General features: G+C 49.5%; 4 protein-coding genes across 4 annotated transcripts; 3 read left to right on the top strand and 1 right to left on the bottom strand.

The window, feature by feature from the left end:
• Positions 1 to 3753: 3753 nt before the first annotated feature.
• Positions 3754 to 4223, top strand: N0V96_000221 (uncharacterized protein; the record flags this gene model as incomplete). The annotated part of the gene is made up of 2 exons (XM_053191632.2): positions 3754 to 3762; positions 3924 to 4223. The coding sequence occupies 2 exons, from the start codon at positions 3754 to 3756 to the stop codon at positions 4221 to 4223; spliced, it is 309 nt and encodes a 102-aa protein (XP_053050716.2).
• Positions 4224 to 4550: 327 nt separating this feature from the next.
• Positions 4551 to 5383, bottom strand: N0V96_000220 (uncharacterized protein; the record flags this gene model as incomplete). The annotated part of the gene is made up of 2 exons (XM_065755869.1): positions 4551 to 5039; positions 5324 to 5383. 2 exons carry the CDS (start codon positions 5381 to 5383, stop codon positions 4551 to 4553), a joined length of 549 nt encoding a protein of 182 aa, XP_065615109.1.
• A 979-nt stretch (positions 5384 to 6362) lies between these two features.
• Positions 6363 to 7656, top strand: N0V96_000219 (uncharacterized protein; the record flags this gene model as incomplete). Its single annotated transcript, XM_065755868.1, has 3 exons — positions 6363 to 6758; positions 6843 to 6915; positions 6971 to 7656. The coding sequence occupies 3 exons, from the start codon at positions 6363 to 6365 to the stop codon at positions 7654 to 7656; spliced, it is 1155 nt and encodes a 384-aa protein (XP_065615108.1).
• Positions 7657 to 12281: 4625 nt separating this feature from the next.
• N0V96_000218 (uncharacterized protein) lies at positions 12282 to 14835 on the top strand (the record flags this gene model as incomplete). The annotated part of the gene is made up of 7 exons (XM_053191635.2): positions 12282 to 12761; positions 12816 to 12856; positions 12915 to 13217; positions 13276 to 13505; positions 13554 to 13615; positions 13669 to 13790; positions 13842 to 14835. The coding sequence occupies 7 exons, from the start codon at positions 12282 to 12284 to the stop codon at positions 14833 to 14835; spliced, it is 2232 nt and encodes a 743-aa protein (XP_053050719.1).
• Between the last annotated feature and the right edge of the window lie 78 nt (positions 14836 to 14913).

Raw genomic sequence — 14913 nt, 5'->3', positions numbered from 1 at the left:
GCTTAGCCTTAGGTATTAATACCTCATAACATATATATGAAAGAAGCCAGAGCTGTTTCTGCCAAGACACTAGATAACTTCGATGATACGATTTGAGCCAAATATTCAGAAAGGATTTGATAATCTCTTCCCGTAACGAAATCCTTCCAGCCCCAAAGACATGTATTTAGCTTTAGACTCAACTCGTATTAGTAGAGATCAACGGGTATTGGTGGGCCGATGGGATACTCGAATGCGAGGGAGTGCGAGCCAAGCCATTCGAGCCTGGCAGAATGTCGATGCCTAGAACTGGAACAAGGTAATAGGATTGCGGGCCGCTGCGCGAGTCCCCACACCTAACCCACAGAGAGATTGATAACTCTAAATGCTTGCATCAGCCTCCTTCACAGATTATCCACTCTTGTAAGCGCTATGCTGCTTCGAGAGAACGAGTGAAGCGATGTTTAAGCTCCTTCCATCATGAGATTGGTGACGTCGGAACAGAACTCCAATCCTCTCAATCAACCTCGGATAATCTGTCAATCGTCTTTAGAGAAGATGATTGGCTACCTAGTAGACCATGATGTTGTCGATAATCTGAAGGACATTATAAAAGGCAGGTGTTTTCGCTATGTTGAAGAAACTTGATTGCAACATCAACAACCGCAATTACAACATCATCACACTTAAACACACCCACAACCACCCATCTACATTAAGTCTTTCCTCAACAACTCCATAAACATCCTTCACAATGCAGTTTTCAAAGACCATCCTCCTCATCGCCGCGGCCATCGTCCCTTCCGTCATGGCCGGATGCAGTGGTGCTGCGCCTTACCAGGGAACTTGCCTGAAGTGCACTTCCGAATGCCACGACAGTAAGTAGCATAACCACCTCACACCGCCAGTCAACTATTACTGGACTACCGAGCTTCGAGTTACTGACGCACATATCCTCTTAGACTTTGGCGGACCCGACCGCCTGTCGTCTCTTCAGCGCGCTGGCTGCATGACTAATTGCCTTTTGCACTGCAACGACTGCAACTAGACAGCAACGTAAGGATTTAATCTGAAACAGCCCTAGGCGGTCGCATGGCGGGGTGTTCCAGTACCTTTCGCAAAGTTGGAGTTGGATCAGGTCTCAGGTGGTTCATCTTCATGGGTGCTTAGATTCTTTACCGAAAGCTTTGAGTCTAAAGAGGATATTATAACAACTCAACAGTCATTCTCAACCGAGCGCAATCAATCGTTCTGATACACATGCATGTAGAGCATGGTACGCTGCTTTTTACATTCATCACTGTTCCACTTCCATGTTGTAAATATTCCATCGCCCGTAGAAGGGTCTTTGAAGCTACACATACAGGAGATGAGCAAGTATGTACCACCGAGCTCCATCGAAGAGACGATTCTCACATTCACTTCAACGTTGGCTCGGGTTTCTTGTCGATCAATGTACTAGTCAGCTTCGACCTGGCTTTTGTGAAAATACTATCAACTCATTTCCCCCATATATTGCATGGTAATAATCGGTTCCCAAACCTTGTGGTGGTCAAAAAACTGCTCCTTTACGGCTTGCCTCGCTTTAAAAGGCTCGGTCTGGCAGTCTGTACATACCTGGAAGTGAGTGAGCTTCCGGACACGGCAATCTCTGAACTCCCCGACGGCAAAAGTCTGACATCTGTATCGGTTAACTGAGCAGCGGCGAGTCAGGATATATCGAAGGTGCTGCACTTCTATCCGTGTAACCGTGAACTTCGCCTGTCAAACTTCGTGAGGGAATTTAATCTACGAAGGAATTTCGACAGACCGATTTCTTATGGGAATTAGTGGAAGAAGCCCCAGTTGTCAGGTGAATATAATGGCGATGGGCGGAATCAGTAACTGGTTTGGGCATCTTTTGGCGAAGACATAATATGAGTGGATTCAATAAGGCGCCTAGCCAGACTTGGGCATCCAGGTACTTTCGCGTTTTCAATAAAATGGCTTGGATAGTTCACAAGTCAAGAAACGACGCCAAAAGTATATAAAGGTCGATGCTTCATTGCTTCTCCAAGAGTCTTCGCATTACAAACCACAAACTCATCGGCCAACAATCTGACAACATGCATTCTAAATACTTTATGATCTCCATCCTGGCGACTTTGGCGTCTGCTACAATCACTTGCTCCAGTGACAACGCCCCATCGGGTGTATGTACAGAATGGCACACCTTTTTTTCTGATGGATCTTATGCTAACACGTGAGCTTCGCCACAGCCCAAGACATGCGTATTTCAGTCTCAAATCGAGGCCTGTCGTGGCTTTTGTCATGTAAGTGTTCCTAGCATTGAGGTACAAATCTCAACGAAGACACTGATTTTTCGATCAGTCTGACTGTGATTCGTTGTCATTTGTGTGCCTGCAGTAAGTCGTCGGCACTTTCCCCATACGAATGGCATGTTCTGACAACGCTAGATCCGGAGATGGACAGGGCAACAACTTTGACTGCTGGTGCTATCCGAGGGTCTAACGGCTTTGCGTGAACTGGAGAATCAGAGCATTAAAATGGCTCATGAAGTTTTCACACTCTTGCTAATAAGCTATGAGCTTCATCTTGGCTACTGTACATGAAGTTTCGAAGATAATACTGTTCGTTTCCTTGGCTCCTTTCATGTATTGTCTTTCGTCGCTGAAAGTGTTCGAGTTGCTTTGACGTGCAGCTCGCCACTTCTAATGAGAGGAGCCACCTGTGGAAGCCAGAAGCCGTCAATTCAATCAAATCTCTTATCAAAACTGAGCTGGATCTGATGTTTGCACTGGCTGCCTATGATATCCTTTGAATCATCTTTATAATGCAGTCATCGCTTTTGACATGAAGCGGACATTGCCATGCTGATGCGGTTGGGTTCAAAACGCCTCTCCGACCAAGTCGAGAGTTTAGGATGATCGCGACTTTGAACGTTTTGTAGATCTCCACAAACTAAAAGGCAGCGTGGATGAGAGTTGTGAAGAGATCTCTGATGGTTGACGTGGTGGTTCAGAGTAAAGGATTAGCGTGGTCAAGGCAACGATATGCATAAGATGGCGGGAGTTCATCTCAGCTTTGTTAGTTCGCGGACAAAAGTTGACTTGGCAACGTTGTTCTAGAGCTAGAGAGAAAAAGCTCATAATGCATTCGAAGCTTCCGAAACATGGAAAAGGACTCCAATTCAAGCAACTATATCCACACTGCTCCGCCGCTTACTCAGAGGACAGAAAAGCCCTTGGATTTTAGCCAGGACACCTAGCCATACAAGCTTTGTTGATTACCGAACTAAGTCGCGGAGAACGGAAAGGTTCACAAGAAATGGAGATCATTGATTTTCTGCTCGGCAAGGTCTAGATAGCCGGCCAAAGTTCAACCTAACACGAGTCATAGTCTTACGAACTCGGACCTTTGGTCTTTCCAGAGATGGCAATTGGCCCGAATTAGCATACTAGAGTACATCTAACAGCGACTACCTTGATATAAAGACAGACTTCATGTACGGAGAAATTAGTTGACTTATTATCTATTCAGTTAGCTCGGAAATACCTAACCCCGTATGTTTGAATTTATAACTTGAGAAGTTGCGAGCCAAACTATCCTGAAAGTGCCGAAACCCATGTAAGGTGGGTCTCGCTCTCGCAACTCATTTAATTTGACTTTCTAGAAGTTAATGAATTCAAAAGCTACTAGGCGTGACCGAGGCTCATTCAATCCGCGATATCCGAATTCGGGAGCGTAAGGGGTGAGAGTTATTATCGTATAAATATGACCTCTGTTCGGGAGTAGCGAATATCGGGAGTTTGACGGACACCGCAATCACGCCCCATATCCCCAAACAATACAAACACGCAATTTACAATCCAAAGTATGCCACCTTGATACATTCGCCCTTTGGCGATTGGAGACAAAGTAGACAGTCAACTAACGAAGACTAGAAAATGGTCAAGCTTTCGCTCCTTGCCCTCATCACCCCGGTGATGGCCGCCAACTGGGTCACCATCTCGGCCAAGGGAGACACATCTTTTGAGCAATTCAAAACCTGGGCCCAGCGGACGTGCCAAAACGACCAAAAGGGACAGGTCTACAGTTCCTCTGATATTTACGGCGATCTCTCGGTCAACTGCGCCAACGTCCCACAGAGCTGGTGCGACTCGTACAAGGGGGGCAAGAACTACCACCCTAGTGGAGTGTCTTTCACAAGCCCCAAGGCTGGAGCTTGCTACCAGCAGTCATGAGGCGATACCTAGTTGGAACGTTGGACGATGAGTGGTTCTAGGCATAGCGGCATGCAGTCAATTGCAACAACGAATCACATAGCTTGCTGCATAGTTCTGATTGAAAGACATATACTAGTGGACTCAAACCCTATGACCTATCACCTAAGGTAGTTAAGACAGAGCCTTGTCTTACCCCAAAGAACTTGATTTCTCTTTCCTTTTTCCCGAGAAACTCCGATCACCTTGTGCTACCCAAAGCTTGAACTTGAAGTCCTTGTGGACCAACAATCAGTCAAAGCAAAGTCGCACGTAAAAGCTGACATGATTCGATGGATGCCAGCTCCATTAGACCCTCATACCCGGATGAGTGGCTGGGTGTGGGTTCGCGAATCGTGTCTCAACATTCTCAATGACTTTGGCGTCAAGTCCGCGAGGTGGGAACGTCCGCATGCGACCGCGTTCATCAGTATGCCTCGTCAACTCCTGCCGACCCTCACGATTGAGAGGCTCAAGAGGTGCTCGTACAAGCTTCGCATGGTCTCCGTCCGGATGGGTCATGACACCAACAACAGCGATCTTCTCTTCGCCGTTCACTTGGGCCACGCGAACCGCAGCTCGGGTTTGAATGGGATCATTCGCCGCTCGGCCGTTGGCAGGCCCCATTACGTTTGCTCGTTCGTTTCGATGAATCACTCGGGCTGCCTGACGAGCATTCTGAGTGCGGCGGTCAAACTGGAAATTGAATTGCTCGCCAGATTGCGGAATGGCGTATTCTTGCATAGGGCCAGTAGGCCCCTGGGATCGACCCGGACCAGTGACGTAGTCGTCAAAGACCTTTTTATCATCCACTGCTTGGCCCTGTCTCCCACGGAATGCATGAGGAAAATTGGACGGAGTGCGTGTGTGAGGTGGTGGCACAGTCTCGAGATGTTTCGATACGTCATGTGCGGAAACCGGACCGTGGAGTGTATGGTATTGCTGTTTGGAAACCAACAGTCAGCCAATTAAGTTCTGGTTGGATTATCGCTTGCCAACTTGAGTCAAAGACAGAACGTAAACTTTAAGTCTACCATCCAACCTGACGAGTTGTGCCGTTTGGAGCGGATGGCAATACTTACAAGATGCTCCTCAGTGTTGTCCGTGTTACGTCTTTGCAGCGTAGATTGCTTATTGCCCATCTTGTCGGTCTGTAAGTAAGTTGTAATGGAAGATGCTCAAAATGAGAGATAAAGTAGTGCAATAGTGATAAGAAAATAAAGAACCACGATCAATTTGATGTATGAACTCAATCCGAAAACGAAAAAGAGCACTTCTCCAGGATGTGGTTGCTCTGAGGAGTTGAGAAAGAACGCTAGACGACGCATTCCGATGGCTCCTTAAGTAGATAGAACTCGACTGAAAATGCAGGTTCTCCAAACTCTTGTCACTCTTGACTGTTATCGAGGAAGTTCAGCGCTTGCCATAATTAGGGACTACGTGTTGGTTCGGCCGAGCACCATAAGTGATCCCTTCCAACATCGAACGATTGACCGTCTGGAGGAATTTCGAAGCGCCAAAAAGCAAAACCTTGCTCCCAGCATTGTCGCCGAAAGGAAAGTCACAAAGATCACAGAAAAGTTGCTGAAAGTCCAATGAAAGCCCAATAATGTGGCTTTCATGTTGGTTCGGCCAGTGTGCTCGGCGACCCGGCAGGTTTCGAACCCTTGCTGTGAGGCGGCCGCTGTACCGGTACGGTGGTTCGGCGATGCGCTCGCTGGGTGGGCTGTGCAACAGTCGGCGCTTAATATGCGTGACCACTTGCAACCCCGGCCACGTGAGCAGGAGACCTCTCCAACATGGAAATGCTTTCTCCTCATCAACTCACAGCCCCAGGTTGCCTCTTGCCTTAACTGCCTAAATGCCTTATTAACCTCTGCTTTCCTCATGATTCAACCATTCAATTCATCAGAACTTCAACACAACCCCGAGCATCGAACCGCTTCGGCAAATCACATCCTAAAATCAATTCATAAGACTATTTCATCAAATCACTTTCCCAAACCACTTTCTCAAGCCATCTGCATAGGCTCCAATCACTGCATTGAATTATTTCACAACGACCATAAGTGCCTTGAAACCTCACAAATTTTTCAATTCTTGTCAGCCCGGGATAGCACCATGTCAGTCGGCAGCACGGAACCCCAGGCAGCGGCTCCTGTCGAACCGTGGAGAGCCGAGCTCGAAGAGCAGATCGCCGAGCTGGAGAGTTGGGGAGATGAGCAAGAAACGGAAATCGCCGCCATCATTCTCAAAATGCTTCTCTCGTTTCCCGAAAAGCAGTACCTGGCCACTCTTGAAGCTTCACTCCGCATAGGAGCTGATTACTGGGCCAAGTTTCTCCCTTCGAGCTGGGATCCTCTGAACAAGCCTTACATGAGGGACGACAAAGGCTGGCCGATGTACCTCGATGGTGTTTACGGCACAGTTCTCCGTCAGTCATGGCTGCTGCGTTATGATGACCCTCGACAAGACTGCTTAGTGAGGCTCTTGATTGACCTGCAGAATCTGCCCAAGGTGACATATCGGGCTTACGGTGTACGCTCCTGCTTCCATCTACTTTTCTCTTCCCGCAAAGTTTATTGCTCACAAGTCTTACAGAAGGAGAACACTGCGTACCACAATGATCCAGTCTTCGTCTCAGCATGTGAAGACAATTGGAATGCTAAATTTGGTAAGTCAAACCAGCCAATTTCACATGAAGCATCTTTTCTCATTCTTGCGACAAGCATCCGACCGAGCTGAACCGACCGAACCCGAGGCAAAGAAGGATTTCATACTCACTTGCGATGAATGGGTTAACTTCTCCTCGTTCTTGGCTCGATACCATGGCTCCAAAGCATACCAGAGATGGTATAGCCATCTGAAGTATCCGAGCATCGATATCGAGCTTGCGCTTGAAAAGCCCCTGCCTCCGGGCAAACTTGGGGAATGTAGGCTGTTGGTGGCGTCCAATTGGTTGATTCACGCCGGAAAGATCATATATGAGGATATGAAGAAGGAAGAGACAGAGAGATGGGGTCTACGTAGATGGGGTCGCTGGACGGAGGCTATTCGAGATATTCTGGAGGCTGGAGGACAGACGGACGAAGTGACCGCGAGACTGCGAGCGGCCTGGGACATGATCCTCTCGTTGGACCCAAACGCTAGTGAGCTTAAGGGTAGCAGTATGGTACAGGAAAGCAATGAGGCTAAGGAAGTGAAGGAAGGCAGTGGGAAGGAGGGCAGCAGCGAGGTGAATGAAAGTAGTGAGGTGAAGATTGGTATTAAGGTGAAGGACAGTATTGCGGTAGAGGAGGACAGCGAAATGAAGGAGGATGCCGAGATAAAGGAGGATACCGAGAAAAGGGAGGACATCGAGATGAAGGAGAATACTGGGGTGAAGGAGGGCAGTGAGGCTAAACAGGTAGTTTAGTAGTCAATGATACGAATACTACACACCATTTTTAGGATGAACATCCAAGCCGTTGCGATTTTGGCGGCCCGAGCGGTGATGTGTCACCGGGGAGCGGGAGGGAAAGGGGAAGTTCCTTGAAGCCTGGCGAAGTGGTTTGTGGTGAGTCGATGGGAAAGGCTCCCTCCATCGCTGCTTTAGTTTGGTAGTAGTTGAAGGATATTAGCGTTTGTTATACGGGCCCCAAAAGCAGCAGAGGCAGCGGGATGTACGCGAGGGATCCGGTGGTGAAACATCAACGCAGCTGGGCAGCATCAGGTGGACACACCAAGCAGCAAGGACAGATCAAGACATGCACGGAGGGAAGCCACCTATTGCCGAGTGGTGGGTTTTTTGGCGGGAAATTCGTCTGCGAGAAGTTGAAAAGTGCGACACGTATCTAGCAGTTGACTATTCTCATCGCCAACCTTGGACGTGACAGGATCATGGTACATATCAACTGGTCAAGATCATGCTTGAGTGAATACCCAACTCTTATAATACGTCATGTGTGACTTGGATAAGAAGAACCTGTGAACGTCGAAAGGAGTAGTTTATTCGACGAAGCGTCGGTGCTTCTCGCTCCTGATTACAATTCTGTGCGGAAAAGGTTTAACGCGAGCAATCACACCTGGTAGTTGTTGGTATCCGACCTCAATTTCCCTTCCGTCTTCGTCCACCGCTCTTTGAATGTTGAAAGCGGCCAAAAACTGCGCAATACACAAGAAGATTGTTTGGTCGGCAATGTACCTTCCAGGACAAGCTCTGCGTCCGAATCCGTACACAACATCAGTTGGTAAAGCTTCATTGAACGGCTCAAGATATCGCTCCGGTTTGAACTCCATTGGGTCGTGATACGTGTCTGGATCGTGCATGAGCGACGCAGCCGCAGGAAACAAAAGCGTGTCCTTGGGTATAAAATAGCCGTTGTAAGTGTCGTCTTCCGTAGTCAGGTGCGGGAAGCCCATGGGTGCAAGTGTGTGCCAGCGAAGTGCTTCTTGAGCTATAGCCTGTACATATGGGAGGCCGTCTTTATCGGAGAATGAAGGAAGACGCGAGTCTCCCACCACGCGATCGATTTCATCTTGAGCTCTCCTTTGAACTTTTGGGTATATAACCAAAGCCGCAAAGATGGAGTACAACATTGCGCCAGTTGTATCAGTGCCTGCATTAAGCATAGACGCAGCCGTCCAGCCGATAACGCTCTTCTCCTCGAGGTCGATTGATCTATAAAGATCTTTGATCAAGCCAGCGACGTAGGAAACATCATCTTTCCCGTTCGCCATCTGCTCCTTCACGTAGTCGTAAGGAATCTCAATACCTTGTAAAAGATGTTTTCTGTAGATTTCGGCCGTCTTCTTGAATCCCGCGCCCGGCATCCAAGTCGGAACGTATCGTAGCCATGGGATTAAATCAACCATCCAGGCTCCTGGGCTTGTGGCTTTCGAGAAATCTTCCATTACCTGCTTGGACATGGCTACTATGGGGTCGTTCTTCTTTGGGTCTGTTTTATAGTTGTAAAGAATTCGCAACATGATGGAGCCGGCGAATCTGGAACCACAAGTCAGATGCTGTCCATGCACTCACTTTACAGCAATAACTATGTACTCACTGGTTCAAGTGGCCTTGCAGAGTATCGTGGTTGGAGTCTTCGAGTACTTGCTTCAAGAACCGCAAAGTTTCACGCTCTTGGATCGGTTCGAATCGTATGATTGACTTTTTGCTGACTTGAGTTGCCGTAAGTTTGCGATGTAATCGAAATTTCCTGTTGTACGGCACCATGCCCATGATATCTCCATATCCGACCCTGGTTGAGCAGATTAGTTCAACAGTCGATTTGCAGGGAAGGAGATCCCGTACAGTTCACCAGCGAAAATCAGCTTAGGCCGCGATGCACTCTTGAGAGCGCGTGTCTCTAACATGTCCAATACCGCTTGTTTGTCATGAAGAACGACGAAAAGTTGACCAAGTACAGACACGGAGGTGATTGGGCCATATTGCTCCTTGTGTTTCTGCCAATGTACCCATTCAAGAGTTTCAGAAGGGGGAAGATCCAAGATGTTGCCGAGAAGTGGGAGACCTTTGGGTCCAGGCGGCAAAGGCCCACTAGTTCGTTGTTGGATGCGGTTGAAGATGATGTAGCAGAGTAGCACTATGGCTCCGGAGTAAATCAATGAGATGCCAAACATGATGACTCGACAATTATTTCTGGTACATTCAAGAAGTTATCTGTTTACAGAAAGGCGGACTTGATGTCTATTGAGGGAAGTTTGCCTTCAAACTTGTGGACTGCCTAGTCCGATTGTCTACACCTCGCTAAAGTCAAGCTCACACAGTCAGCGAGGAACAAGATTCATCATGATTAACCTCTATATTCATTCCGCCAGTAGAAAACAAATGAGTACGAGAGGCTTATGTCAGATATGAGAGCTGACGCCGCACTAATAATCCTTGGGGAAGCTAAGTTACAATCGCGTGCACGTGAATGGTTTAACGTCATGGCAGGAGTCCACCGACCTGATTGGCATCATCGGACTAATCCCTGCATCCTCCACTACGTGCTGACAAGTCAAGGAGCTTTGGGACGAGGAACTGTTGTCACGTGAACTTACCAATGGTTGTAATCAATGAAGCCGAAAACTTGTATTTACAAGGTACCTCTTGGATCTGATGGCACTACGACAGACTTCATCTTTCGGTGTTAGGGACTGTAACTAACTTTTCCCAGAAAAGCTCGAAGCGTAAGCAACGTCCCAAAGGTCTTTGTTTGTCAAATCGGCTGTGGATAGAAGTAGACGGACGTGGCCGAATAAGGTCATAGTTAATGCAGATTAAGTTAGTAGATCTGCCGATGAGACCTTGACCACTGTACCCTTTGAGGTAATGCTGTCTCTGTAGCCTCATTATCAGTCTGCTTACCGCCGGGGTATCTTATTCCCAAGCTGACTAGTAAGAGGCTAATATGTACCCACCGATAGCATATTCGCTGCCTTCTTGACTTTCTGGTACTGGTGTCCGAACTCTGGATAGCCCGACCAGCTGCTGTTGCGACTGTCATGAATGTGGTACCACAAAAGAGACTCACACCTCAGGGGGGTGCATGCGGGCTCGTGTGTGTACCGTGTTGGAAACGAAATTATCGTTGGAAAGAAGCTGATACGAAAGGCTGCGATTCATCAATGAGAAGCTAGTATGCTGGGCTGACTGGCCGAGAAGAAGAGAGCCTCTCCTAGGTACTTCATCGTGCGATCTCGCAAGTATTGGGGAAAGTTCTGGATCTGGCCTGTCTGGGACACAGCGCCGAATTTTCGAATCTATACTCATTGGACAATGGAAAGGGCGCCACCCAATGTCATTATTTTTCGAGCTGCCAGGAGGGTATTCTGGGCATCTAGGGGTGAGCATTTGTGCCTGAGCAGTTGGTGTCAGGAAACAGTAATAGCATCATCATAGATTATCGGTACCACCAGCAGCATAGAGATTGTGGGATGAGTCTGGTTGTGTTGACCAGAGCAATTTGCTGGGCATACATACAGTGGGGAACAACCGTAAGCGGTGAGGTTGATCAAGCGAGGGTATCCCTAGTTCTGTCAAATGGACATGTGCCTGTTAAACAGTCTCATAGAGTATCCTATGCCAACATGGCATTTAGGGGGAACATCCGCCAGCACCAGGCCCATAGCTTCACATACAATTTGGCCTAGCGCGAAAGGTGTGTTCTTGCGAGTGGCCGCCAAGTTGTCTTCTGGGATACGGGCAAAACTACGGAGGCCCTCCTTCGGCTGCACCTACACCTGCGGTCGGTCCTGGGCCGGGAGTGGGGCCTGCGGGCAGACATTGATTTGATCTGCCGCAGCTGCATTTCCCGCATTCGGGGCAGCGTCGATTGCCCAGCTTCGGATCGCTGCCGAGCCAATACTATTCTTGATCAGTCTGTCAAAGGCCTTGATCAGGTCCCCGTAGATACGAAACACTTGTTCAGAGAAATGTCTTAACCTATTAATGCGTAGTAGAAACCCGCAGAACATATTGAATTTCAATGTATTGAGCCAGCTTATCCTCCGGCCATAAAGGAAGCCCCTGAAGCTCAGAAAACCCCTCCTTCCGCTCTGTGTACCGTTAAAACGACTGAGGAGGGTTGATCGTGGTACAGCCCACTCCATCGAGGTCCTGTGAGCAGGGAGACCGTTGGCAATGCCTCACACGAAACGTGAATTAGAAATGGATGGCTATGGGGCTGCCGGCCCACATCCAAAGTGTGACGCTGCAGCCGCGGCGAGCCGATGCCGGTGGGTTCTCGCGATAACCTAGGCCAGTAAAGTGGGGCGATTGCTTAATCAGATGATCTGATAAGATCAAAATTCTCCCACCTGCCACCGACCACCTGCCCCAAGCGCACTTTCTACACCCAGCGAATTCCACCTTGCTTTTTTGCCCTGAAGTCTCCCCGCCCCGGCAACCTCAGCTTTTGCTTCCTACAACCTCAACTCTCGACGACATATCAACAGCATCATCGCGACCTTATCGGGGACCCGCGCATCGGTATACTGCGCACCCCACGGTCGGCTTGCCTTATCGATGCAAACACCCGTAACTCGGCCGTGAACATGCGCGCTCCGTCGTCGGGGCTCCGGCTACCGCCGCCCACCCTCATCGCCGCACTGTGCCTCTTCGTCGCCTCCGCCTCGGCTCTCGCAGGCAGCGGCAGCGTTTGCTTCGACACATGTTCCAACACCCTCCGCCAACCGCAGTTCAACGACACGCAGTCCTACAATGGGAGCTTACCCTCAAGGTCGAGGCTCATCCCGCAGTGCGTGAGCCAGCTGCATATCAAGTCGCTCTACCTCTGCGCCGACCTGCACTGCGACTTGACGCACCGTGTCGCTGGCCTGAGCAATGTCAACCATACATGCCAGGCCTACATGAACACCTCGCTGCCGCCCTTTGAGATCGCCGCTGGTTATTCTGATGAGGATATTGCTGGCTTAAGGAGGTTGACAAAGGCGGAGGGGTCTAACTCGTCGACTGTGCTGAATGAGGTGGTGTTGCCTGCGGATGCCTATTATCAGATCTGGTTCGACTCTCTTGTATGGCACCCAAGCATCTCTCCGGACTGGAACTGAAGCGCTGACAACCCATAGGAATCCGTCGAGTACACATATGGTAATCACTACAGATATGGGTAAGTGCCCTCGATTCTGTCTTCGCTTAGGCGGCCGTCGCTAATGTTCTATGCCTAGTTTCTACGTGATTGTCTTCTGGTTCATCGTAGTCGCCATCGGGCTGGGATCTCGCCTCGTATCGGCCATCGGAAACCTTCAAAAGCAGGAATGGGATTCACGAAAGTCGCCTAGCATCCTTCACTGGTCTGCCCTCTGGCTCAAGCGATACATTACCGTCCCCGCCACCTTCGGCTACCGTTGTTCTCAGAACCTCGGCTGGTGCACCATCCCGCCACGCATCCAGAGTCTCACCATCTTCACCTTCGTTGCCGCGAACGTCTTCTTCTGTGTCCACGGGTACTGGATCTTCTCCGGCCACATGTAGTACGTGTAGCTTGCTGTACTCTTTACCTTAACCCCCTAGCTTACCTACTCCTAGTTGGCCGCAGAAGTACCATTTGGTCTGGCGTTACGTAGCCGACAGAACCGGCATCATCTCGTTCGCCAACTTCCCCATCATCTGGCTCTTTGGCATGAGGAACAACCTTCTCATGTGGCTGACCGGCTGGGACTTTGGGACATACAACAACTTCCACCGTTGGGTTGCTCGCGTCTCGACGCTCCAAGCTGTCATCCACTCCGTCGGCTACGTTGTTCTGGTTTTTGATGGTAAGAAGCACATCACCTCTTACGACGTTCAAGTCTAACCTGTATCAGACGGCGACTGGAATTACTGGATGTCGTATTGGCACCAGATGTGGTGGATCGAAGGATGGTTTGTGAGTACTGCCCTCTCGTGCTTTCCGTACTACAGGCTGACCTCAAAACAAAGGCTACCGTTGGCATGTGCGCCCTGCTGTTTGCCTCTGTCTTTTGGATGCGACGAAAGCAATACGAGCTCTTCCTTATTCTTCACATCTTACTGTCGATTCTTGTCCTCATCACCATGCTTGGGTAAGTTTCGACATCCTTCTCCTTTGACATCTCAGTACTCATGAACTCTAGCCACGTCTCCATCTTCCTTGGCCAGTTCGACATTCTCTTCTGGGTACCTTGCCTCATCTGGATCGGCGATCGTATCCTACGCATGTCGCGGACACTGTCCTTCAACCTCAAGTTCTGGAACACCTTCGCCCTCGCCACGTACGACGCGAACTCGAACATCGTCCGCATTAATGTCCCATACTCAACTAGCTTCTACGAGCCCAAGGCTGGCACCTACTACTACCTCCATGTCCTCAGCGACAAGCGATTCTGGGAAAGCCACCCATTCACAATGGCCTGCACAACGACGAACATGAACGTTAGAAGGAAGTCGTCCAGCGAACAGACCCCCCTGCTCGTAGCAGGAGAGCATGATATAGAACCCATCTCCGAGGCTGGGTACGAGCCCAGGAGAGGCGAGCCCTCAATGACATTCCTCATCCGCCCCTATGACAGCTTTACTGGCCGTCTACGTGAGGATGCAGCAGCGCAATGGCCCCGCCCTGCACGCCTACGCGTCCTTGTGGAAGGTCCCTACGGTCACAAGCAGCCCTTCAACCAGTTCGATGACCTCCTTTTCATCGTTGGAGGTAGTGGTATTGTGGTGCCGCTTGCCCACCTCGCGGAACTCACCAAGGCATCTTCAAAGACACGGTCGATCAAGATTGTTTGGGCCGTCCGCGAATTGAGTTTTGCGGTCGATGTGCTGCGCCACGACTTTGAAGACGCCTTGGATGGTGGAAAGTTGTCTGTCGATATCTATGTCACGCAACACAGCCTCGCATCGAACGCTGCGCGGCCAGAGGAGTGGCCGGAGCAGGTGCGTTTGCTCCACGGGCGTCCCGAAGTTCGTGAGGAGGTACAAGATGCCGCCACCGCAGCTGATAAGGCGAGTCTCGCTGTCGTAGCATGTGGGCCTGCTGTCATGGCCGATGATGCGCGAAAGTCTGTGGTTGAAATGCTAGGACGTGGGTGGTCGAGAATTGAATACTTTCAAGAGAGTTTCAACTGGTGAGCGATCTTGAGACTACATAGATTGAAATTTTGGGTATAGAGCGTTATCGCGAGCATAAATTGGCGTCAAGCTTTTGGA

The sequence above is a fragment of the Colletotrichum fioriniae genome (genome assembly GCF_027942845.1).
Source record: "Colletotrichum fioriniae strain IMI 355084 chromosome Unknown scaffold_1, whole genome shotgun sequence".
NCBI classification, from domain to species: domain Eukaryota; kingdom Fungi; phylum Ascomycota; class Sordariomycetes; order Glomerellales; family Glomerellaceae; genus Colletotrichum; species Colletotrichum fioriniae.
The sequence above is the reverse complement of the archived record's forward strand: the minus strand, read 5'-3'. Positions and strand labels throughout refer to the sequence as shown.